The 26,981-nt window shown below is 41.5% G+C and overlaps 1 protein-coding gene and 1 pseudogene across 2 annotated transcripts in view; both read right to left on the bottom strand.

The window, feature by feature from the left end:
• ACMSD (aminocarboxymuconate semialdehyde decarboxylase) overlaps positions 1–26,435 on the bottom strand; it is a 69,364-nt gene extending 42,929 nt beyond the window's left edge. Inside the window, exons 1-3 of one of the 2 annotated variants that reach the window (XM_021695878.1) lie at positions 26,253–26,435; positions 18,479–18,523; positions 6,515–6,611 (exon numbers count right to left, since the gene is read on the bottom strand). In XM_021695878.1, coding sequence (XP_021551553.1) covers positions 6,515–6,611; positions 18,479–18,523; positions 26,253–26,309 — 199 coding nt within the window. In that variant the 5' untranslated portion in view covers positions 26,310–26,435. Of the gene's footprint in view, positions 1–6,514; positions 6,612–18,478; positions 18,524–26,252 lie in introns of those variants that run through there. The other variant, XM_021695879.1, reaches the window with a different exon arrangement.
• On the bottom strand, positions 3,239–4,206 carry LOC110585689 (annotated as a pseudogene).
• Positions 26,436–26,981: the final 546 nt, after the last annotated feature.

Genomic DNA, 26,981 nt, shown 5'->3' with positions numbered 1-26,981 from the left:
GATCACCTCTTTCATTTATGATTTTATTTATTTGGGTCCTTTCTCTTTTCTTTTTGATGAGTCTGGCTAGGGGTTTATTGATCTTGTTAATTCAAAGAACCAGCTCCTAGTTTCATTGATCTATTCTACTGTTCTTTTGATTTCTATTTCATTGATTTCTGCTCTAATCTTTATTATTTCTCTTCTCCTCCTGGGTTTAGGCTTTATTTGCTCTTCTTTCTCCAGCTCCTTTTGGTGTAAGGTTAGGTTGTGTATTTGAGACCTTTCTTGTGTCTTGAGAAAGGCTTGTATTGCTATATACAGCCTTTGCTGCATTCCAAACAGTTGTGTTTTCATTTTCATTTGTCCATGAATTTTTAAAATTCTTTTTTAATTTCCCAGTTGACCCATTCATTCTTTGGTAGGATGCTCTTTAACCTCCATGTATTTGTGTTCCTTCCAAATTTTCTCTTGATTGAGTTCAAGTTTTAAAGCATTGTGGTCTGATAATATGCAGGGAATAATCCCAATCTTTTGGTACTGGTTGAGACCTGATTAGTGACCCAGTATGTGATGTATTCTGGAGAATGTTCTGTGTGCACTCAAGAAGAATGTGTATTCTGCTGCTTTAGGATGAAATTCTCTGAATATATTTGTGAAGTCCATCTGGTCCAGTGTGTCATTCAAAGCCCTTGTTTACTTGTTGATATTCTGCATAGATGATCTGTCCATTGCTGTGAGAGGAGTGTTGAAGTCTCCTACTATTAATGTATTATTATCAATACGTTTCTTTATTTTGGTTATTAGTTGGTTTATATAATTGGCTGCTCCCAAGTTAGGGGAATAAGTACTTAAAATTGTTAGATCTTCTTGTTGGTTAGACCCTTTTATTCTGATATAGTGTCCTTCTCCATCTCTTATTACAGTCTTTGGTTTAAAATCTGGTTTGTCTAATGTAAGCTACCCCAGCTTTCTTTTGATGTCCATTAGCATGATAAATTGTTCTCCACCCCCTCACTTTCAATCTGGAGGTGACTTTGGGTCTAAAATGAGTCTCTTGTAGACAACATATCAGTAGTTCTTGTTTTTTAATCCAATCTGATGCCCTGTGTCTTTTGATTGGAGCATTTAGTCCATTTACATTAAGAGTAATTATTGAAAGATATGAATTTAGTACCATTGTATTACTTGTAAAGTCCCTGTTTATATTGTCACTGTTCCTTTCTGGTCTTTGTTACTTTTGGGCTGTCTCTTCACTCAAAGGAGCCCCTTTAATATTTCTTGCAGTGCTGGTTTAGTGATCACAAATTCTTTTAGTTTCTGTTTGTTCAGGAAGCTCTTTATCTCTCCTTCTATTCTGAATGAGAGCCTTGCTGGATAAAGTATTCTTGGCTGCATATTTTTTCATTTAGTACCTTGAATATATCATGCTAGTCCTTTCTGGCCTGCCAGGTCTCTGTGGACAGGTCTGCTTCCAACCATATGTTTCTACCCTTGTAGGTTAAGGACCTCTTGTCCCAAGCTACTTTCAGGATTTTTTCTTTATCTCTGAAATTTGCAGGCTTCACTATTATGTGTTGAGGTGTTGACCTATTTTTATTGATTTTGAGGAGGGTTCTCTGTGCCTCCTGGCCTTGAATGCCTGTTTCCTTCCCCAGATTAGGGAAGTTCTCAACTATAATTTGTTCAAATAAACCTTCTGACCCCTCTTTTTCCTCTTCCTCTGGGACCCCGATTATTCTTTTTTTTTTTTTTAAAGATTTTATTTATTTGACAGAGAGAGATACAGTGAGAGAGGGAACACAAGCAGCGGGAGTGGGAGAGGGAGAAGCAGGCTTCCCGCAGAGCAGGGAGCCCATTGTGGGGCTCGATCCCAGGACCCTGGGATCATGACCTGAGCCGAAGGCAGACGCTTAATGACTGAGCCACCCAGGCACCCCTTTGGGACCCCGATTATTCTAATATTGTTTTGCTTTATGGTATCATTGATCTTTCATATCCTCCCTATGTGATCCAGTAATTGTTTCTTTCTCTTTTTCTCATTTTTTTTTATTCTCCATCATTTTGTGTTCTATATCACTGACTCTTCTGCCTCATTTATCCTAGCAGTTAGAGCCTCCATTTTTTATTGCATCTCAGCAATAGCCTTTTTGATTTCAGCCTGATTAGATTTTAGTTCTTTTATTTCTCCAGTAAGGGATTCTCTAGTGTCTTCTATGCTTTCTTCAAGCCCAGCTAGTGCCTTTGTAATTATTGTTTTGAATTGTAGTTCTGACATCTTACTTATATCCATATTGATTAAATCCCTGGCAGTGAGTACTGCCTCCTGTTCTTTCTTTTGGGGTGAGTTTTTCCATCTCATCATTATGTCCAGAAAAGAATAGATGAAAGGGAGAGAAAATACAAAAATAGCAACAACAACACCAGAAAAATACACATTAAACAAATCAGAAGATAACAGAAAACAAACAAACAAACAAAAAAGGGAGAGAGAGAGAGAAATCAAACAAAACGTAGAACAGAACACAATAAACTAGATCCTGAGTGTATTTTGGTCTGTTTTTCAGAAGAAACTAGGTCCCAAAATAGGAAAGAAAGAAAAACTTACATATATACAAAAATAAAATTGAATACAATAAAAGGAAACCAAAAATGAAATATATATATAACATAAATGTAAAAATAAAAATTAAAAAAGACTTAAAAAAAGAATTGATAAAATAAGAAACACGCTGAAAAGAAAAATATATACAACTGAAAGACTAAAGAATAATAAGAAAAAAGCCACAAATGCTATATGCTCTTTTCCCCAAGAGCTGAAGTTTTGCAGTTCTCTGTAATTGGTAAACTTGGTATTAGCTGGATGTTTGTTCTGGTCTTCTGGGGGAGGGGCCTGTTGTGCTGATTCTCAGGTGTCTTTGCCCGAGCAGAATACACCCCCCTTGCCAGGGGGCTGGGCTCAGTGTAAGCAGCCCCAGACTGCACTAGGTAGTGCTGTTTTGCTCCCTGAAGGCTTTCAGCACAATGGGGGGATGAAAATGGCAACACCCCGATCTCTAGTTCCAGAGCTGAAAGTTTGTGCCCCGCCCACTCTTCAGTGAGCCCTCACAGAAAAGCAGTCAATCACTCTTGTCTCCCTTGTTTGTTTGTTCCTTCCTTCCTTCTTTTCTTCCTTCCTTCGTTCGTTCGTTCGTTCCTTCCTTTCTTTCTTTCTCCCTCCCTCTGAGATTTTATTAAGGAGAAGAAATCATGATTTTCTTTAGCTGAGGTGAAAAGACTGCTTCATAAGTTCATATGTTGTACAAGCCACTGCTTGAGAGGGAACACAGAGGATGTAATTAAGAGATAAACCACGCTATAATCCTCTTCGAATTCCATGGTGTCCATAGACGTACTTCATAGTCTCCCACATGGCAAGGCAGTTTTCAGATTCTGGAAGAACAGTTCCTAATTGCATTCGCCGATGAGTTACATCAAATGGGTAGGATATTGTCTGTGCTATGGCTTTGGCAACACCCCCACAAAATAAGTTTATGTGTGTTTTCAAAACTAAGATGTTAGGATTGTCTGATGAAGGTCTGCCAAGAAGGGGGGGAGCATGGGAAAGCCCAATACCAATAGTATTTTTACCAATAGTAAAAAATGAAACACCTGCTTATGGAGCCATTCCTAATGTAGTGGGCATCAGGCCTCTGTAAAATCCAAGGAAACCACCTTCCTTTGCATAAATTGTCTTGAATGCATGAATAATTCCTGTCTAAGTGTGTTCCCCTTTCACCTGGAGTGCTAGACGTACTCTCAGCATGTCAAGAGGGTAAGGACAGATAACTGCTGTCACAGCTGCCGCGGATCCAGCCATTAACCTGTGCACATGACTGGAAACCCCCAGCTTTGTAGTAGTTAACGTTTTATAATGCTCAAATGCCATAAACTGGATTGCACCGTAGGGAGAGATTCGGATCATCATTATATATACCTTTATATAATCCAAGGTATCCCTCCTTTTGGGGAAGAGCACCCAGTGCAGCAAATACTCCTCAATGTTTGTAATGGTGATTGTGAGCTTGTAATAAAACTTCTACTCGATCCAAAGGACCAACTGTTGTTTTGGCACACATTCCGGCCAGAAAGGAGTGCAGCCTGTAGAACTCCCGACGGGCAGTGGGCCCTCCAGCTCCTGCCACCTGCGGGCATCGAGGGAGGGGGGTCGGCCGCTGCCACTGCCATCAGGACCAGGGCCCCCTCAGGAACTCTGGTGGCCAATTTACAGGCCGCGGGCTGGGGCCATGGTCACAGTGGGCGGTGACAGAGCACCAACCACCACGCGGGTGGGAGGGAATGTCTCCCTGGTTTCTACCTGCTCTCTGTGTTCACCCAGCCTGTGACTGAGCGTTTTTATCTCAGGCATGACCCTATTTTGAGTCGCCAAACTTTATGGCCTCCTAAGGCAGGGACCCATGCTATTTCTCTTGGGGGGAGTAACAGGGGTTTCGCTGGGGTTCTGCTGCTTGCTGGGTCACTGCTCAGAGAGCAGTTGTTTGACTGCTGGGGCTTGGGGTTTATGGCAACACCGAGCAGAAAGCCCACTCCTGAGCTCTCTGTTTGCAGCTGGCTTCCCTGCTCTGATGCTTGGGAACTCAGCTGCACTCAGGCATCCCTGTTCTTTTTGTGACCCCAGGGATCCTGAGACCATGCTGTCCCACCTAGGATTCTGCCCCACTTTGCCACCTGATCGCCTTTCAGGCAGACTTCTAAAAGTTCCAATTTTGCATTCTGCTGATTATAACACCTCTGGTACCCAGCTTAAGGAGGCTCCTTCCCCCAAAGGTTTATCTTCCAATATATTGCCTCAGATTCACGTCTCTGCGCCTCCTACCTTGCAAAAAGTGGTTGCTTTTCTATTTGTAGAATTGCAGCCATTCCGGGCGCCTGGGTGGCTCAGTTGGTTAAGCGACTGCCTTTGGCTCAGGTCATGATCCTGGAGTCCTGGGATCGAGTCCCACATCGGGCTCCCTGCTCAGCAGGGAGTCTGCTTCTCCCTCTGACCCTCCCCCCTCTCATGCTCTCTCTCTCTATCTCGTTCTCTCTCTCAAATAAATAAATAAATAAATAATCTTTAAAAAAAAAAAAGAATTGCAGCCATTCTTTTCTCAGATCTCTGGCTAATTTTGCAGGTGTTCAGAATGATTTGATAACTATCTAGCTGAATTCTGGGGACCAGACGAAATTAGGGTCCCCTATGCCTCCACCATCTTCACTCTAAACTTCACATTTAGATCAAAACCCTGCTCTTTGCTCTAGGCCTGGGATGCTTTTTCTCTCTCACTCCCCTCCCACTCCCATATACTTGTAGAACAGGGGCATATACTCTGTTCTGTGGAGTGGTCTACAGAGGTGCTTTAGAATTTCTGTAAAATTCAATTTGAATGCTATTTAAATATAATTGTTAAAAAAAAAAAAACCTATGAAGAAGTACCTGGCCAGAAGTATCCTAGACCAAGTTCTAACATGCCAGAGACTACCTCCTTATTTAGGGCTGGCAGGTTAACTCATTTTGTGCAGACTTTGGAATAAAACGGCTTCTGCTATCTCAGTATGTATTTGAAGTTCTTATACATTTGTCTTTGATTAAGAAGGTGATAATTCCAAGCTGCTCTTTCATTTGTGTATATGCATTGTTTGTTTTCTTGTTTGAATCTAGACAACCCATGTCAAAATTTAGGCCTGAGAGTGTTGTAGTGGTGAGTTCCCCATCATGGCCCATGGTAATGGCTCACATGTGTCTAGAAGGCTCAGTGCATCTTCTTGGAGCATATACTCCTCAGGTTGCACAGTCGACCGGCTAGTAATAAGTGAAAGCACAACGTGGCCATCATACCTTATTTGAGATAGTCTTTGAAATTCTTTTAAATTGGGGAGACTTGTTTGCTTTTTAGATGTAAGATAAGGAAAATCAAGCAGTTTTTAGACATTGTTAGTGATTCAGCTTTGAAACAAGAATTTCCCAATTTTTACTTTTCAAATTTCTGGATTAGTTTCATTGTAGAGTATTCTGAGATTATTATACGATTAACTTTCTTTTTAACTACTCCAATTTCCACTCCTTATATGTCAGTGGGGACATTCTGTGTACTGTGCATTGAGACAAACTATAGAAAGACTATGGATCCTGAATCTGATTAAGCAAGCAGTTGGCATCCTTAATTGTGAATTCTTGTTTTTACAGTTTTAGTTGACTTCACAGTAAGTACTCTACATTTGAACTTAAAAGTTTAAAATAATAAAATACTACTTTTATTTTTCTGATGTTGTAGCATTCTACTTTAAAACAAGGTATACCTAATTTTAAAAAGTTTAAATCCATATTCTTAAAAGCATTGTAGTAGAAGCGAAGCTGGAATAGCCTGTCCTGTGGAGAAAAGACAATCAGAAGTTGCCATCACGTTTATCACATAGAGTGGTCTACAGACTTTTAGAGGCAGATGTTGCTTTTATATCAGATATAAACATTGGTAGCATTTCTCGTCCTAAGTACCTGTTTGGTCCATTTCTCTAATACGGACTTCTGGATCCCAGCAGTTCTCTTGGACCACTCTGAAGACCTTCCCATCTTTCAGCATCTTTGCTTCTCCCTAAGGCAGAAAACTCACATCAGCAAAAGGTGTGACCTAGGCTTACTTAGATTTATTCTTCCTTGTATGCTTTGGAACATGGTTCTTCCCTAACATTTTTAGGGGTTTTTACTTAATCCTCAGAGAAGTAGAAGTCTGTTCATTTAACGGGACTCAGCTTTTCATCCTCATGCCATAATGTTGGCCTGGAATCGAAGGGGTGTGCTCTGTGAGTGTCAGTGGCTGGACACAGAGAGAACAAGGTCATGGTCATGACCTTTTGGGGCAGCATACTGAGGATGGCTGTTCATCTTGCTGATCTCAACTGCTGGCTACAGGATCCAAGAGGATGGCCCAGTGCCTGGAAAACTCCAGATCCATAACATTGTAGATTTGGAAAGGCCCTCTGAGATAGACCATCTAGTCCAACCGTCTTGTTTTATAGAAAAGAAACAGATGGGTAGTGACAGTAAATGATTTGTCTATCAGAGCAGGGCTCACTGATGTCAACACCTGCAGGAGGAGGCAGGCAATGAAGTAAATCAGTCTAGTAGCATATATGAAATTTGGTGCTAAGTTGTTAGCTTCCACCAGGCATCATGCCTGCCTGTGCACACTACATTTAATACTCAGTGCAAGGAGTCCTCTAAAGTGGACTTTCAATTTGTGATCCCTAAAGAAAAGGGAAAGGTCTGATCCAGGTCCCTGAAATCATAGTGATCAATGGGGATCAAATCCCCATTCTACCACTTACTGGGGTATAATAATAGTAATCCCTTACCTTAAAGGGATCTTGTAAGCATGAAATGGGATAATCCCTGTAATGCACTTAGTGGAGTTTCTGACACATAAGTGCTAGTTATTCTCAGTATTAGTTATTAATGATGTATAGCTAATTAGGGACGAGACTATTTCCTGATATTTCCCTGCTTTGAGGGCACATCACCTCTGGTGGTGCTTCAGGGCCTCAGGATCGCCCTTGGGCCCTACATGATGGCTGAATGGGCATGTGGTGATCAAAGGCCTTGAGCTCTGCTTGGTGGAGTCCTTCACCTTCCTCCTCTTCCTCTTGGCTTGATTGTGAGTGGTACACAGGCCCTGCCACAGCTTTCTTCTCCATCCTTCTATTCCTTGGACAAGACCTTCTCTGTCTCATGCATGGAGAAAGTTGACCACTTTTCACCTTCACGTGTGGCAGCCCATTCATATCTGGCATGCATACCTAAGACCTCACATCTAAGTTTCCATTTCTCATGGCTGGGGAAAAGGTCAGTGAACAACTTGTACATCCTGAGACAGATGTCCATACCTAGGCATAGTTGAGTCTCTTGACATCAGGACATCAGGATTTATTTGCCTCAGTTCCCATCCTTTGTTGACCTTGGCAGCATCTGAACCTCCTTCCCAGCTTGGGGAATCTCCTACGAGGCAGGTCCCAGATACCCTCTCGTAAAGTCCCAAAGCCCCAATGCTTGCTCTCCTTGCCCCAAGCTTGACCAGCAGTGCTTGGTTTTTAATCAAGAGGAAGTGATGCTTAAAGACAGGATTGGTGAATTTATTCTGCCAGTGATTCCAGCAGTGGCCACGTGCTGGGTCCATTGGCAGTGGTGTTGGTGGCAGTGTCCAGTGTCCAGCTGGGAGGCAGCAGCTCCCTAGCCAGGCTAGTCCTGTGGTGTGGTCTTGGCTGTGGCTTCAATCACCTGCACATCTTATGACCCGCTCCCTCGGCATTTGTAATTCTGGAGGGGCTTAAAACACTTGCAACCAATTCCTTTTCTGCTTAAACTGACCATTGTTGGTTTCCATTGTTTGCAACGAAGAGTCCAGAATGATACTGATTGCACAAATAGAATATAGGAACATATGTATTTCCATTTGGTGAAGAAGGGAGGGGAGAGGAATGATGGTAAAAGAAAAAGTGAAGAAATATACTTTTATTTGGCAAATTAGAGGCTTTATTTTTCTTTTGCTCCTAAATAGGAAAGCTTAAGCACCATAAAGCACCCAGGATAGCAGAGTGCTGAAAGAGCGTGCATTCCAACAGACCTGGGTTTGAATCTCCTGAAGTTACTTACTACCAGTAGAAGAGGCTAAGTTAGGGGATTTCTGAGTTGAAGCCTCACTTTTTCTATCTGCAAAATGTGGACAATTATATTTGTCATGCTTGTGGCCACCCAGCATCTTTGGAACACTTTTGTGTGTGAATAAATGTTATGACGGAGAATCCAGACTTCATTTTCCCAGGCTCCCTTGTAGTGAGGGTACAAGCATGCATGCAGAAGCTGCCTTCTGGTATGGGTGTTGTCCGAGGTGTCAGACGTGGCTGGAGCAGAAACGTCAGTACTCTGGTCTCCAGTCTCAGCAGCATCAGCATGAGTATGAGCTTCCTGTCTGTGGCCAGAAGGGGCGGCACTTGCCTCTTTGCTGGAGCAGTCCGCCAGGTATGATTGGGCATTGTGCATGTTAGCACAGCCTCTGGTTTTGATCTGTTGTCTTCCCAGGAGGTTTGTGAGCTGCCTTTCTACTAAAGCAAGCTAGAGTGTGTTCTGTTATTTGCAACTAAGAACAGTGGGTAAAACAGAAGATTCAATAGAAATAGAATATTTGTAAAGAACCAGGTCAGAGAACATGCTCCATCATTTCGGGCCAGATTTTAGCATATATTATCAATGGCAATGGAGGAACTTGGGTTTCTCTGGGCGATGCATGAGTAAGTTTTGGTTTCAGATAAAGCAGGGCACATTAAAGCAGAAGTGGATCATTTAGTTCAACCCTTGCATTTAGCAGTAAGTCTATAAAATTCAGTGACTTGTCCAAGGTTATGGATCCATTTTCCATACCACCATGCTGATATTGGTAATTCGTGTCTATTTAGTAGGCAAAGGTTAATTACTATCATTTCCTACAGATTCTGATCTTTTGAGGGGATGGCCCTCATTACATGGCAGGAGAATTGGACTCACTAAACTTCTCTCTCCACATCCTTCATGCTGGATCCATGGTAAAGCTAATGAATGACAGCAACTCTCGGTTGAACTTTTTCTGAGTGAAAAGTACCACAGAGCAGCTGTGCCCTATAGTAGGCTCCCAATCTGCATTGTTTCTTAAGCCAGAATTTTGGGAGAATCAATTCCTGATACCTCTCACTTTACATTTGGGAACCCAGAATCCCTGCAGGGCTGTAAATGTGCCTCAGAAGGCAGCACTTGTTGCTGGGGGAGGGACAGAGGGTTTCTTAGGTTCTTAAGCTGACCTCAATATCAACCAAGATCTTAAACTAAACTAATAACCAAGTAATTGGAGTAAGCTGCTCCAATTTATTCAACCTACAAACAAATCCTGTTTTTTTAAACTCTCAAAAGAAAACCAAGTTGTTGTTGTTTTTTTTTAAAGAGTTTCCCAACTGGGGTGCCTGGCTGGCTCAGTCAGAAGAGCATGTGACTCTTTTCTTTCTTTCTTTTTTTTTTTAAGATTTTATTTATTTATTTGACAAGGAGAGAGTGTACAAGCAGGGGGAGCGGCAGGTAGAGGGAGAAGCAGGCTCCCCACTGAGTAGGGAGCCCGACACAGGGCTCCATCCCAGGACCCTGGGATCATGACCTGAGCTGAAGGCAGATGTTTAACCAGCTGAGTCACCCAGGCACCCCAAGAGCATGTGACTCTTGATCTTGGGGTCCTGAGTTCAAGCCCCACGTGGGGTATAGAGATTACTTAAATAAATAAAACTTAAAAAAAAAAAAAAGAGTTCCCCAACCAACAATCGCCACCTGGGTAAACCATTTCAAATACACCTCTAATATTTTTAAAGCCAGAACACCATGACATAATAGAAATCATGATACCACAGGAGCCAGGAGACCAGGACCCTGTGTGTAAACAACCTCCCAGAACCTTGGATTCTAACTATAAAATAAGGGCTTAGAGTAAGAGATGTCTAAATTCCCTTTCCAGGATGGTGTGATGTGCTGCTCAAATCCTCTTTCAGGAATAAAAGGCCTTTTTCTTCTAGCTTCTGGGGGTGTTGCCTACAGACGGCCCTGGACTATCAGCCCCTATGGGGAGATAGGAAGACTGCCTCAGCTGAAGAGCCACCTCCCTCCAGGTCCTGCTTCATTTCCAGGGCAGCCCACTTCCAATGACTGATTGACATGGAGGTATAAAGGCCCGTCTCTCTTGTCCTCCTGCACCCCAACTTGGGACAATTCTGAAGGTTTAGCTTTAGAGCTCCTGGTAGGGTCAGCTGAGGCCTCCATTGAAACATCACAGCTCAACATTGCCCTCTGTTCTATCCAGCTTTGTTCTCCTCCTTCCACTGGTGCCCATTGTCACAACACTTCCTGATAAACCTCCTGCATGCTAATTTCTGTCTCAGAGTCTGATTCCCAGGGACCCTAACCTGGTATACTTCTGGTTCTCACAATCTAATTCTAATACTGTCCACAGATAAGTTCGAATACGGCTGGTATTTCAAATGACGGGTACTTCATGCATCATTTAAAATGTGCTTTCAAACTCAACGTTTCACTATCAGATTCCCATTCTCTGCTCCTTACCCCCAGTGCCTACTCAGGCTATCCCTCTAGACCGTGCAAGCTTCTGAGCTGGTTGGGTTTGAAGTGCAGAGTTGTTAGAAATGGCCCAGATGCTGTCATCAGGAAGCACTTTCTATTATCACTCCAATGCTCACATTTCAAGGTTCTGAAGGGAGCTCCACTGGAGGCCCTACTACAACCATTTCTCTCCCAGACCTGCTGGTCTGGGACCAGCTGGTCTCTCCCAGCTTACTGCTTTTGGCCTTGATGCCTGCATTATCTTTCTCATCTCTCTGAGACAACTTCACTTTTTCCCTTCCCTCTGCCTACCATGTCATTTATCCAGTTCATTTCCCAGTGCCCTGAATTCTGTCTCCAGAGTAGATCCTGAAGTGGTCTCCTCCTCCACATCTCGCTGCCCCAGTCTGGCCTAAGCCCCCTCCTCTCTTGCGCAAATGACTGCATCAGCCTCCAGCCTGCTTTCACTTTTGTTCCCTTCCAACCCAGTCTTTAAAAAAGAGCCAGAGTCAGCTTTTTAAAATTAAAATTAAAAAAATTTTTTTTAATAAGTAGGCTCCACTCCTGGGAAGGTGCCCAACGTGGGGCTTGAACTCACAACGGTGATATCAAGACCTGAGCTGAGATCAAAAGGCAGATGCTTAACAGACTGAGCCACTGAGCCACCCAGTTCAGTGTTCCCAGAGTCAACTTTTGAAACCTTAAATCAGATTTGGCCACTGCCCCACTTAAAGCTCTTGAATGGAATCCTATTGCCCTGAAGGCACAATCCAGACTCCTTAACCCAGCCTGCAAGACCCTTCGTGCTCTCATCCCTGCCTGCCTCTACAGCTTCATCACATACATACCTACACCTTTAGAAATAGGCTCTTTGTTAGCTCTTTTCTGAGTAGTCTAAATTGACTACTCACACTTAAATTAGTGTGCCATTTGTTTTCTGTTTGGAGGCTAATTGATTTAACTAAAAAATATACATAAACATTTTACATAATACTATGTGTTTCTATAGGTACATGTATATATAAATAGAATAATGGGAAACAGTCTGGAAAGATACCCACCAAACTGTTAATAAAAATTACTTTTTAAAAAAATAAAATTCTATTTTTAAGTAATCTCTGTACCCAATGTGGGGCCTCAAACTCATGACCCTCAGATCAAAAGTTGCATGCTGTACCAACTGAGCCAGCTGGGCACCCTGATAGCAATCCCTGATAGGAATTACTTTTGAGGATATGAAGTGCTGATCCAAGGGAATTAACTATAGCTTCATCTCCAAAAGCCTAAATTTAAAAAGGAAAATTTATTCAAATATTCCTTATGTAATGAAAAATTAACCTTAAAAATAAAAACATGAAATGAGGGCATTGGATGAGGGCTTTAATCAGTATTGGCCATGATACCACATTAAGAAATGTATTTTCCATTGTGACGCATTGCACCCCAACCTATCTATTTATACAGATACAGACTGAAATAAAAGTTTCATGAAACAATATTTACTCTTACCATGAATGCATTCTGCTATTCTCTTTTGTAATCTATTTTATTTTTTAAGCTGCTCTAACCCACTGCATTGATAAGACTCACTGTTGCATTGCAGCCCATATTTTCAAACACTGACTAGATAATCACTAGTTCTACAGTTCAGAGATTCTTTTATGAAAATTGCCCCCTGCCCCTCCACCTCTCCTAAAGTCCCTTATTATTTTTTGTCTCTTTTGCTCAGTTAGTACAAAATTATTGCTATCTGTGTGTTCTTTATCCATTTGGGTGTTTTCCTGGCTCCCCAGTGATGGAGTGTGAAATAAAAGAAAATATATATATTGGTCTCTGCCCCTGATTCCTGGCACACTGCTTCTAAAACCCTTGTAATTTCCTAAGTGATAAGAAAACTAGGGGAATCTCTCTTTTTTTCTTCCAAATTTTTATTTAAATTCTAGTTAGTTAACATAGAGTGTAATATTGGTTTTAGGAGTAGAATTTAGTGATTTATCACTTACATACAATACCAGTGCTCATCATAACAAGTGCCCTCCTTAATACCCATCACTCATTTAGTCCGTCCTCCACCCACCTCCCTCCATCAACCCTCAGTTTGTTTTCTGTTGTTGAGTCTCTTATGGTTTGCCTCCCCTCTCTTCTCTCTCTCTCTCTTTTTTCCCTTCCCACATGTTCATCTGTTTTGTTTTCTAAATTCCACTATGAGTGAAACCATATAGTATTTGTCTTTCTCTGACTGACTTATTTTGCTTAGCATAATACAGTCTAGCTGCATCCATGTCATTGCAAATGGCAAGATTTCATTATTTTTGATGGCTGAGTCATATTCCATTGTGTATATATACCACATCTTCTTTATCCATTCATCAATCAATGGACATTTGGGCTCTCTCCATAGTTTGGCTATTGTTGGTAATGCTGCTATAAACATCGTGGTTCATGTACCCCTTCAAATCTGTATTTTTGTATCCTTTGGGTAGAGATCCAGTAGTGCAATTGCTGAGTTGTAGGGTAGTTCTATTTTTAACTTTTTGAGGAACCTTCAAACTGTCTTCCAGAGTGGCTGCACCAGTTTGTATTCCCACCAGCAGTGCAAGAGGGTTCCCCTTTCTCTGCCTCCTCTCCAACATCTGTTGTTTCCTGTGTTGTTAATTTTAGCCATTCTGACAGGTGTGAGATGATATCTCATTGTGGTTTTGATTTGCATTTCCCTGATGATGAGTGATGAGCATCTTTTCATGTGTCTATTAGTCATCTGGATGTCTTTGGAAAAATGTCTGTTCATTTCTTCTGCCCATTTCTTAACTGGATTATTTGTTTTTTGGGGTGTTGAGTTTGAGAAGATATTTGTAGATTTTGGATACTAACCCTTTATCAGATATGTCATTTGCAAATATCTCCTCCCATTCCATAGGCTGCCTTTTAGTTTTGTTGTTTGTTTCCTTCACTGTGCAAAAGTTTTTATCTTGATGAAGGCCCAATAGTTCATTTTTGCTTTTGTTTCCCTTGCCTCTGGTGATGTATCTAGGAATTCCTGTCTCACATTTAGGCCTTTCATCCATTTTGAATTTATTTTTGTGTATGGTGTGAAAAAGTGGTCCCGTTTCATTCTTCTGCATGTGGCTGCATGTGGCTGCATGTGGTTTTCCAACACCATTTGTTGAAGAGACTGTCTTTTTTTCCATTGGATATTCTTTCCTGCTTTGTTGAAGATTAGTTGACCATATAGTTATGGGTTCATTTCTGGGTTTTCTGTTCTGTTCCATTGATCTCTGTGTCTGTTTTTGTGCCAGTGCCATACTGTCTTGATTACTACAGCTTTGTAATATAGCTTGAAGTCTGGAATTGTGATGCCTCCTGCTTTGCTTTTCCTTTTCAGGATTGCTTTGACTATTTGGGGTCTTTTGTGGTTCCATACAAATTTGAGGATTGTTTGTTCTAGCTCTGTGAAAAATGCTGGTGGTATTTTGATAGGGATTGTGTTAAATGTGTAGATTGCTTTGGGTAGTATAGACATTTTTTTTTTTTGAGAGAGAGAGAGAGAGAGAAACAGCATGAGAGGGGAGAGGGTCAGAGGGAGAAGCAGGCTCCCCACCGAGCAGGGAGCCCGATGTGGGACTCGATCCCAGGACTCCGGGACCATGACCTGAGCCGAAGGCAGTCACCCAACCAATTGAGCCACCCAGGCGCCCTGGGTAGTATAGACATTTTAACAGTGTTTGTTATTCCAGTCCATGAGTATGGAATTTTTTCCCATTTCTTTGTGTCCTCTTCAATTCCTTTCATAGGTATTCTGTAGTTTTCAGCATACATATCTTTTACCTATTTGTTTAGGTTTATTCCTAGGTATCTTATTTTTATTGGTGCAATTGTAAATGGGATCGATTCCTTGATTTCTTTTTCTGGTGCTTCATTATTGGTGTATAGAAATGCAACAGATTTCTGCAAATGGATTTTATATCCTGGGACTTTGCTGAATTCATGTATTCTAGCAAATTTTTGGTGGAGTTTTTTTGGATTTTCTACATGGAGTATCTTGTTGTCTGCAGATAGTGAAGTTTTGACTTCTTCCTTGCCTATTTAGAAGCCTTTTATTTCTTTTTGCTGTCTGTTTGCTGTGGCTAAGGCTTCTAGTGCTATGTTAAATAGTAATGGTGAGAGTGGACATCCCTATCTTGTTCCTGACGATAGAGGAGAAGCTCTCAGTTTTTCCCCATTGAGGATGATATTAGCTGTGGGTCTTTCGTATATGGCTTTTATGATGTTGAAGTATGTTCCATCTTTACCTACTTTGTTGAGGGTTACTGGGAGCACCTCTTATTTTAACATTTGGTCTTTAATCCTCTGACATAGGACTGCTAAAACCCTTGTAAATTCCTAAGTGGAATTTAGAGACTAGGAGCATCTTTTGTTCTATTGACATGACTCCGAATAGACCCCTGGATGGCTCCTGGATGGGGGCTGGTCATCAGAAAGACCATGCCATGATTAGAAGCTTGGAATTTTCAGTCCCCCCACCACTTCTCCAGGGAGTAGAGGAAGGCTAGAAATGGAGTTAATAATTGAACATGCCTACATGATAAATCCTCCATAAAAATCCCAATAGCATGGGGTTCTGTGAGCTTCCAGGATGGAGAACACGTCCACACTGGGAGGATGATGCACCCCAACTCCATGGGGATGGAAGGTCCTGTGCTTGGGACACAGGTGAAAAACTGAGTAGGTTTTTCTTTATGCGGGAAATCATTTTGAGAACAGCAATCTGATGAGATCACACAGAACAGTGTGTGCAAAATGCTAATTGGATAGAAATGATGTGTATGTGTGTATGCATACATGTTTATGTGCGTGTCTGTATTTGTATTCTCAAGGGCCTGAAAAACACTCAGTGGATGTTTCTAGATGCTTCTGACCCATGGATTTGAAAAGGACCCTATGTCTACCCTCTGAAATGCTCCTTGGTATTTTTATCCCACCCCAAACAGCTCCTGAAAGGAAGTTATACAAACTGGCTTACTACTTATACTTTTATCAGTACTCAACCAAGGACAAATGGTGTTTCTTTTTTTTTAGTTCTGAACAAAGCTTTCCTGTGGCAAACAAATACCCCTCAATTCATTCCAAGAGCATTGAAAAACCAAAGTTAAAAAGAGAAACAAATGGGCAGACCAGAGAAATATTTTAGAAAGATTTTTCAGAGGACAGGAATCTCCAAGGTATATCAGTCTTGGGAGTCACAAAATATTTGTTCAAAGGAATGTAGGAGAACAAAAAAGAAATTTCAGCCCCCAAATACTGGATTTTCTCATTGCTTAGCCTAATTTCCCTATTCATACATATTTGCATGTTGTTTTTCCTGACTGTAATCCCTGACCCCTATAATTACGAAAAATACAGATCTGGTTCTCTTGTATTTTCATTTGTTTTGTTTTTGAGAGAGAGGGAAGGAGAGTGTCACTGTTTTGTTCTATTAAATTCTGTCCAATTTTGCTGAAAATATGTAGGTAGCTGATATGAAATATTTTCATTCCTGTTTTCTTTTGGAGATTTACTCTTTATGCAATTTTTTGACATGAAAACAAAATGAAACAAAAGGCATTCAAATCCAGTATCGAGGTTACAAATGAGATCTAAAAACCAATCACAGGCTGCCCACTCCTGTGGACTTCCTGATAGCGTTGTAATCAGCTCCACTCAGAATGTTCTCTACCTTGGGGAGATTTACGGCCAACTGACATCACCAACTCCCAGGCTTGGAATTAGCACTTTTAATGGGGAGAGTGCAGGACAGTGTCTAAACCAGCACTTAGTAGGCACTCTTTAATGAAGGTGAGAGCAAGCTGCCCCAGGGATTCTGATTTCCAAAACTATTTATTCTCCATTGCCTTTAGGATCAAGTACAAAGGCCTAAATCTATCCTCTATGGCCCTGTCTAATGAGGCTTCTGCCCATCTCTCCAGCTCTTATCTTGGCTCCCTAAACTCTACCTGTTTCTGGTCATATTCCACAGAGCATTCAAGATGGTCTTTTTAAGCCATTAAGACCCTCCAGAGAATTTACGTTGCGCTGAGAATAAAATCCAGACTCCACAGCTGGGGACACTCTAAGTGTCCCCAGAGTCCCTCCATGATCTGGCCCCTGCGTACCTCCCCAGCCTTATTTCCTACCATATCCCCCTTTCACTACATCTCAGCCATATTCCCTTCCTTTCTGTTCCTCAAACACAGTTCTTTTTTACTTGGTGGGCTTTGCAACTGCTGTTCCTCATCCAGGGACACTTGTCCAGGTTTTTCCTTCCCATCCTCTGAGTTTTAGCTGGCTCCCTGAGCAGCCAGCCCAGTGAATCTTCCCCAGTCACTCGCTACCACAGCGCTGTTTTTCATTCCATTCTCTGTTGTGATCATGTTTGTTTGTCTCTCCCTGGAATTTGAGCACCATGAGGGCAGCGAAAATCTCTGTCTGGTTCACCAGCCTATTCCTGGTGTTGAGACTGGTGGGCCTGACACAAAATAGGTGTCAATATAAATCAGTGAGTGAGTGAATGAATGTATGAGCCAGTGGTTCTTAGACTTGAGTGAGTGTCAGAATCACCAGAGGCTTGTCAAAACAGATTGCTGGCCTGACCCTCCAAATTCCTGAGTTGGTAGGTCTGGGGTGAGACCTCCAAGTTTGCATTTCTCCCAAGTTACCCCTGCACATGGTAACTCTCCCTTCCCAGGCCCTGAGTTCTCCAGGGTCCGTCTGCATTTAGCTGGAAGCTCAGGAATGTGATCTGAACTCCAGGAGAGCATGAGATGCCTCTGCAAGTGAAGTCAGATCTGATGGCTGCGTAGCACTAGACATCAGCTCACTCTCAGGCCTCGTTACTTGCAGAATGCTTTGCCCCAGGCCTTCCTCCTCTTGCTTTTCCTCTTACTAGACTCACCCTTTAATAAAAGTGGCTTTTTCTCCTCTTTGTCTCCAATGTTTAATTTCTCCAACTTATGCGCAAACCTAAACTGTGTCATTTATTTGGTTGGCATTAATATACTGTAATAACCTGTGGAAAGAGCCCAGGTTGCTTTCTTGAGGCAGAGCAATAAATGCTAAAATTGATTCTAGGGCGGAAAAAAAAAATAGACAAAAAAGATTTCTTAATGACTTCTCAAATTTTAATTTTATCTTCTTTAAATACTGCTCTTTTTCTGGTAATTTTGAGAAACTCAGTGCTGCTCCCTTGCCTACTATAAAGTCAATAAGAGGACATGAGTTGAGCCTAGAGGCCCACCTGCAAGAACATCTCAGGCTCAGGATGTCCTTGGTCTAAGGCACATTCACCCTTTGTGAGAAGCTCACCTTAGTGTGGTGTTGGAGCTGCACCCAGCCTCCATAGCCGAATCTCTGTGGGGGAGAAGCACAGTTAGACTGGAGGAACAAAACGGGGAGGACTGCAATAAAGGGGCATCCCTGGGGCAAAGGATCCTGAGCTCCATCCTATCAGGCACCACCTTCCCATTTTCTCCCCCCCACACCCATGTATCATATACTCAATATTGATATTTAAATCAATATACTTTTTTTCCCCTCAAGTATATTTATTTGAAATATAAAGAGGAAAATTCTATATCATAGAAGTGCTCATTTTACCTAGGTTACAATTTTCTTTTTAAGATTCTATTTTATTTATTTGACAGAGAGAGAGGGAGAGGAAGAGAGCGAGCACGCATAAGCAGGGGGAGCAGCAGAGGAAGAGAGAGAAGCGGACTCTGCTGAGCAGGGAGCCCAATGTGGGGCTCGAATCCAGGACCCTGGGATCATGACCTGAGCCAAAGGCAGTTGCTCAACCGACTGAGCCACCCAGGTGCCCCGGTTACAATTTTTTTTTAAGTTTGGTTTATTGAGGTATAATTTACATACAGTAACATTAGATACTTGTAAGTGTATATTCTATGCAATCCCACGTTGCAATCAAAATAAAAATAGAGTCTTTCGTCACCCTGAAATATAATCTCATGCTCCTTTACAGTCAACACTTGACTCACCCTTGTCCTCAGCCCCTTACAGCCACTGGTCTGATTTCTCTGTTTATAAGTTTGACTTTTCCAGAATGTTGTTTAAGTTAGATCATACATTATGCATCCTTTGTGAGTGGATTTGTTTTCATTTAGTAATGCGTTTGAGATCCATCCATGTTGTTGCATGTGTTAGTAGTTCACTCCTTTTTTACTGATGAGTAGTATTCCATTCTAGGGATATACCACAATTTATTTATTCATTCATCACTTGGTGGACATTTTGTTTTTCTACTTATCTGCTATTATGAATAAAGTTGCTATAAACATTTGAAGACAGTTCTTTGTGTAGAAATATGTTTTATTTTTTCTTAGGTAAATATCCAGGAGCAGAATTGCCTAATGAGAAACTGCCACTTAGAAACTGTGGCTAAAGTGGCTGTAGCAGTCTGCATGCCCAGCAACAAAGTATGAGAATTCCAGTTGCTCCATACCCTCACCTGCATGTAGTATTGTCAGTTTTCTTAATTTAGCCATTTCAGTAGGTGTGTAGTGGTATACCATTGTGGTCTTGATTTGTATTTCTCTAACAACTAGAACAGCTTTTCAAGTACCTATTTGCCATATTTTCTTTAGTGAAGTATCTGTGAACATTTTTTGCCTAGTTTTTTAAAAAATCGGGTTATTTGTCTTCTTATGACTGAGTTTCGAGAGTTGTTTATGTGTTCCGGATCAGATATCAGACACTAGGTTGCAATTTTTAAATGAGGATTAACATTAAAAAATACTTGTTCATGTACCACCTAAAATCATTTCATGGACCACCAGGAGTACACGGACTGTAAGGACTACTCTTTAGGAAATACCATCTTAGAATGCTAGCACTGCTCTTCAAACCATGGGTTGCAGTCCATTAGTAGATCATGAAATCAGTTTAGTGGATAGTGACCCAGACATTCTAAAAACCAAAATAGTTTGTGTAATGGATGCTGCCAGCGTCCCACCCAACTTCCCTCCCCTTAACACTCCTGTGCACACCAGCCCTCCTTCACCTGCCAGCCCCTGCATTTCTTTGACAAGGGCTTCCCTGTTGCTACTGAAGCCAGCTTTGATCCAGTCCTTCTAGAGGGTCAGAAGTCTCTGGAAATTAGTGTCCCCATTCCTGGCTCCCTGCCTCCAAAGCCCTCAACCAGTGACTGAGGGTGTCTGTATATAAGTACACTGAATACACTGGTTTCCCCACCACCTGGGCATCATGAGTCTGAGTTAGGCACACATTCTACACTTTCGTTGGCTGCCTTGCTTTCCCTGTCTCATTTCTCCTCTTTCCTGGTGTTTCCAGGGTCACCTCCAAAGTAAACTACTCGCATTTGAATCTTTGTTTCAGGGTCTGCTTCTTGGAAAACTCAAGCTAAAATAGGAATGGAATGGAATGGAATGGAATGGAATGGAATGGAATGGAATGGAATGGAATGGAATGGAATGGAATAGAACATAATAGAATAGAATAATATATTAGAATGTTTCCCATGTGGTATTAGTTTATTAGACTTTTCCGTTATGTATATGAATGTACTGAGTCACAGTATAAAATATATTTCTTCTTGAGGTCATGAATAAAAAATTTTCAAAGGCTGCCTAAGAACATAGGTATATATAACTCATGTAACCATAGGTTTTAAAATCTCACTTTGTTCATTCGTTCTCCAAACCATCAGGGAATCCCACCCCTGACCAGCCTTACTAGGGCAGAGAAAATAAAAGTGAAGGACATTTCCAGCCTGTGTGGAGCACAGTCTTGAACGTGTGGGGCTGGGATGGCAAGTACTGAAGGGTAATGGTGTGTGAGACGTGCTGTGGTAGAGTAACACAAGCTCTCTGGGAGCCTGGAGGAGGGTACTGGCCGCCAACTTGAATCAGGTGGTATCCAGGGAGGGAGGTTGAAATGATAGTCTGGGATCAGATTGGAGAGAAACTTCCAATGTTCACCATTTCCAGGCTTCAGAACAGTGATTCTCACAGTGTGATGAAGAAGGGAAGGTGTTGGGGGCTGGAAACAGATGTGAAGAGCTCATCAACAGCTCTTTTCAGTAGTGATGAGTAGGGAAGCTGACCATCAGCTCAACTTCTTGCTTGTTGTAGTTGTATGGAACCAGCTAACAGTGGTTGGTTTTCATGTCATGTTACAAGGAAGTTGTCTTGAGGGAGTCAGGTGATGGAAGGTTCCTCTTCCTAGCTACCCTCTCACCTCCAGACTGAGAGGAGGTCTGGGCCTACAGCATAGAGGTGTTTGTTATGTCTCTGTGTCTGTGAGTGGGGCCTGCCCCAAGAGATTTAGGATTTGGTAAATTCTGTATCAGCCTTATTCTACCTTGGCATAAGGTCTGTTCTTGAGTTCTAGCTCCAAATAATCATATTAGCTCTGGAAATCTACTGGCCCCCTTCCTAAGTGACATCACAGGACCTGAAGTAGTAGGCGGGGCATGCAAAGGAAACTGTCCACCAGGGGGCCTAGCTTCTCTTCTTTGCACTGAGTCTCTCCTTTGCACCCCTCTATCCCACTCTGTTCCTTTCATGCATTTAATACCCTTGTGCTACCCCCCTCCACCTTCTCCTGGATAAAGCTGCTCACAGATCTATATTGGTGCAGGAGGTGGCATATGGCCTCAACCAGTTACATTTTAGAGTAAATAAACTTTCTCTTGAATCAGAAAATTGCCATTGAAACTTTACTGTAGAAGAAAAGGTTTTGTTTCCTTCTTTTCTTCTTTTTTTCTTTATTCCTTCTTTCCTCTCTGTCTTTCTTACTTTTTCTTAATTTGCTAAGGAACCTTAACCCCGTAAGTTAGCAGGTTAAAGACGTGTTCCACTGGAGGAAGGGCAGAGAGGCAGAGAGAGGCAGAACAAAGGGATCCTGTCACACATGACAAGCCACTTACAAGATCCTTGACTTTGTTGGAGTAACTTAGTATCTCAAAGTCACGGTTTCCTTATGTGTAAAATGAGGCTACATTTTGTGCTTCCTATATAGCTGTGGCATAGGGTTTTACAGGAATTAATTGAGATAAAATTCATAGAAAGCCACTGCTACCAGACCTGGCTTACAGGAAGAACCTCATCAGTGCTCACAATGGTTATGATGATGGTGACAGTGGCCTTGGTGGTGGGGGAGGCAGGGGAGGTGGTGACAAAGGTGGTGAGAGTGACGGTTGTGGTGTTTCTAGGGTTGGCAATGGTAGAGGTTGTGAGGTGGTAGCCTAGGTGATGGTTGTGTTAGTGAGCTTCATGGCGGTGGTGGTGGCAGACAGGGATGGCATCTGACGTAGCATAGAGGTGGCAGCCTGTTTTATCCTCAGGTGGTGGAAGAAGGCATACCCTAGCACCAGACATTGAAGAGTGCTCTGAAAGAAGGCGCTCTTGTCACCCTTTTTTCCTCCTTCCTCTTTCTTGGAAAGCGCAAAATTTGACCACTTTGTCTTTCTTCTAAGCCCCCTGCAAAGGCCTAACCTATTTAGGGCAACCACTGCAAGTCTGGGCTCTACATAGTTCTGCAGCTGTCATCCTAGGTTGAACCAAGCCTGGGGTCTGAAATTTATGACCTGGAAAGTAGTTTTGGTGAGAGCATATGCCAAGAGGCATTTACAGTCTGAAAATGTTTGACTGGCAATGACCAGGGTCCCATAGGCATTTAAGGGCATGACAATAAAAAACAAACTAAAAAGTCCAAGGGAATTCAGTTTTATATACAAGAGATATGTTTCTGAGATGGATTTATGTGAATCAGAGGTAGATGAACTGAATGGCATTTTTAGTGTCTTGGGGACCTCACACTTCATGAGGTGAATAAGGAACTTCCTGCGTGATGAAACCAGATATCTATTTCCTCCGAGGGGTTGCTTAAAAGTCAGGTTATGTCTGGGATTTGGTCTCCTAAAACCTGACAGTGATCAAGTGCAATTAAATCATGCTAACGAAAAAAGATGTAAATATATATTTATTAAAGGCCAGCATTTTTTGACCCCATTTAAAACTAGAAGAATCTTTGCAAATCTTACTATTGGGGACATAGTAGGTGATCCATAAATTCTTACTGAAGGAAAGAGCCAAGACCTTATTATCATCATAGTTGTTATGAACAATCTCATCGTGGATCAGTCTGAAACATTGTTCACCGTGGTTCCTTGGGCCACCATCCTCCTCTTTCTGATAGCGGGGAGTGGGGGTCCTGATGCATCAGAAACACAATTTAATCAAGTGCCCCCTGCATCTGCTCTCTTTCCACATGAGATAGATTTTTCCCCCCTGAGGATTTTAACTGTAAGTCTGAGTAAAATCATTATTAGCAAGTGAAAATGAAAAGATTTCTCAAATCCCAGTCCTTTGTAATCATTAGTTAATTATCAGCCCAGGCATGTTGATTCTGCTTGTTTGTTTCCTCACTGCATTAGGAGGTCAAGGTTATCGAGGTGTGTCCATTAATGTTTAATAGGGAAAGGCAGGTTGGAAAACAGGTATTAGTTCTTCAAACAAAACTAGTACTGGCTTCTCCTTTTCATTCTTTTATTGGAAAGTTTGAAAAAATGGTTAGAAAAGATCAGAGATTGATGTTTTGAAATAATATTTTACCCCTCAAGAAACAATTTGAAGATAAAGGAAAATCTGCTGTAATTACTGAACTATATGAACGCCAAGGATTCATGTCACTTTAATGCTCACTTTACTCTGACTATATGGACTGGAAATGGGGAGAGAGGAAGAAGAATCCCAGCACTATTTAAATGTATGTTTATTTATCTCACTCCCAGTTTGAAGACACACAACTGTTTTTCAGCTGGTTTTTTCATCACTGGCTTGCCTGCAATCAAATGAACGTTACCATATAACAGATCCACTTGCTTGACCTGTGGGTTGAAGTCAGGTTCCAGTGACCCTGTGATGAGGCCCTCAGTGGGTTTGCATGAGTGTGGGGGATTGGGGAACAGGCTGGTGTCGAGGGAGGCACTGGGGGACAAAGGGAAGCAGGGACATCCCTCATAGCAGTGATATTCTCCTGAGCCAGCTCTATGAAGGTGGTTGCGGTGGTAATGCTGTAGAGGGGCCACCACGGTCCCACATAGCTCCGGGATTAGAGGCTCATTTCTGAGTCTTAGGCACTCATTGGTCCAGCAAGGTTAATAATATAAATCCTATCTGCAATGTACACAATTTTTATGTGAATCAAACATATATATATTGCTCCCTGGAAGTCTAAGAGTATAATGGTTATTATTATTATCATTATATCATCAACATAATTAAGTGTATCAGTTATCTGTTTGCAGCACATGAGACTACTAGATAGAACCCTGGTTTATTGGGACAAAATGCCCCTCCCCTCTTGTGAGGCAACAGCTAGAAATTAAGAAGGAGAAGGGAGGGAGATGTCTGGAGGGGGGTGGCTCATTCAGTTAGGTGTCTGACTCTTGGTTTCAGCTCAGGTTGTGATCTTAGGGTTGTGAGATCAAGCCCCTTGTCAGGCTCCATGCTCAGTGTGGAGTCTGCTTGAGGCTCTCTCTCCCTCTCCCGCTGCCCCTCCCCAGCCTCAAATAAATAAATAAATCTTAAAATAATTAAGAAGGAGAAGGGGGAATAAAGAGCCAGCAGAGCATGTGCTTGGGAAGTCTCCAGGGCACACATTTATGGTTATAGCCTCCCTAAGCTCTGCATCTTTCAGCGTCTTAAGCAGTTTTAACAATGCCTTTAGGACCCTGCATTGGGTCGGGGCACCTAGAAATTGTCAGCTCTTGGTGACAACTTCTCTGCTCAAACTGGAGGCAGGCTTCCAGGTGGGAGGCAGATAATAGGAGGTGGAGTTGTGGCACAGGATACTAGGTAGAAAGTTTTCTCCCTTTAGCAAAGAGGAGGCACCTTTTTAGGCTACCCTGGGTCTTCATCACTAACCTTGTGAAGTGGTGTTTACACTTTAATAAAACACGATGAGGACAATAGCATTCAGAACAGCAAGTTCCTATGTAGGCAGTTAGATTCCTGGAGGGGTCAGTTGGTGTGGTTAGTTTTTAGTACCTGCTCTAACAGGAAAGCCTTTTCCTGTTAGAGCAGGTACTAAAGATGGTTCAGCATCATATGTATTTTTCAGTCTACAATGTCTACTATCCACCTTACGCGAAGTACCAATAGACAAAGAAACAAGATTAACATTCTTCCAGGAGACAATTATGAGAAGAAAATAGTGTCACTTACTTGCACAATAAACTATATTTTAATTAGAATTTGTGTTAATTCATTTTTCCTCACTTGGGATAAAAAAGATGAAACATTATTAGTGGCATGAAAATACCAGAGAAGGCTGAAGATTGGATAAAACCTGATACTTAGCCTGAATAAAGCTCAAACCAATTATAGATTTCTTCATGTTCCCCACCTCCTTCTTTTAGTATTCATTCAAAAGTTCTTAATGACAAAAGGAAATTTCCCTCTTTTGAGAAACACAGAGAAAGAGACACTCATTGTACAAAGGCTTCATGTCATTTTCTCTAGGGTTTTTTTGATGTTCCTACTCTCTAGTTCATAACAAGAATTTACAGCTTAAAGAACATCAAAAGGAAAGGTTTCAGACAGTGTCCTAAAATAGACTTAAAAAAAAACTCCACAAAGCTATCTCTTGGTGCTTCTAAAACTTATTTTAAACATTTTGGAAAGGAGATGTGTTTTAGAAGTCCTGGAAGCCTATCACATTCCATTTTTTTAATAGTCTTTTACTTGAAACTGTAACTTTAAATTCTGTAGTTGGCACGTATCTTCCCAGCAGCTGAGTATGTGATTTAAATGGAAGTAAAACTGCCTGACTTAAATTGTCCAGAAATTTTAGAGAATGCTTCATTTGAGGGGAAAAGGGGATTTTGAGAAGGCACTTACTTCTCTGATCAATGTTCTTTCAAAATAAATATAAAAGTAATTTTACAAAACTGGAAAATCAGAGCTACCAAATAATTTTAAATCACCCCTAGAGCAGAGAAACTTAACATCTAATTCCCCAAAGAAGAGATAGATCTGTAATAGAGGCAGTGAGAAACCCTGGAGAAGGTCCAGAAATAATTCAGCAGATTAATCACCATTACCTTTTTTAGATCTGGCCATTCTTTTGGTAGAATATGACTATGGATGTCAATTTTCATCTCCGCAGGATCAGAGAAGCATGAAAAGAAAGAAGATTTGGTATCAAGAGATCTCCATAAAAACCATGGAGTTAATTGATTTACATAGTTCCTTTACAGCTATTTTCTGGCACCAGTCAGTAGGCTTACTCAGCTCTGTCTAGGTCCACTGGAATTGCCTTATTAAAGTTCAGAATTCTGTTTATTTGTCAACTTGGCTTTGGGTCAGCCACTCTTTGGTAATTGGGACTTTGGGCACTAAATTAAAAAATTAAATTAAATTAAAAAAAAAAAGACTGTACTAAACCTCAGGAAGTCAGATGTACTACTGGGTGCTTTTGAATTACAGCAGGTCCAAAATTGGCTAATCTTTGTTTTTAAATATTTCATTTTTTTTCAAGATATACATAAAAAAATCTGGGGCACCTGGGTGGTGCAGTTGGTTGAGTGTCCAACTCTTGGATTCGGCTCAGGTAGTGATCTCATGGTCGTGGGATTGAGCCCCACGTGGGGCTCTGAGCTCAGCATGGGGTCTGCTTGAGATTCTCTCTCCCCTTTCCCCTGCCCCTCCTGCTCATGCTCTCTCACTCTCTAAAATAAATAAATAAATAAATAAATAAATAAATAAATATTTAAGAAAAAATATACATAGTAAAAAATTGAATAGTACAGAGGGTTTTTAAAGAACAGTAG

This window comes from Neomonachus schauinslandi, chromosome 3, assembly GCF_002201575.2.
Source record: "Neomonachus schauinslandi chromosome 3, ASM220157v2, whole genome shotgun sequence".
Classification (NCBI taxonomy): Eukaryota; Metazoa; Chordata; class Mammalia; order Carnivora; family Phocidae; genus Neomonachus; species Neomonachus schauinslandi.
Note: the sequence above shows the minus strand (reverse complement) of the source record. Positions and strands in the feature narration are given on the sequence as shown.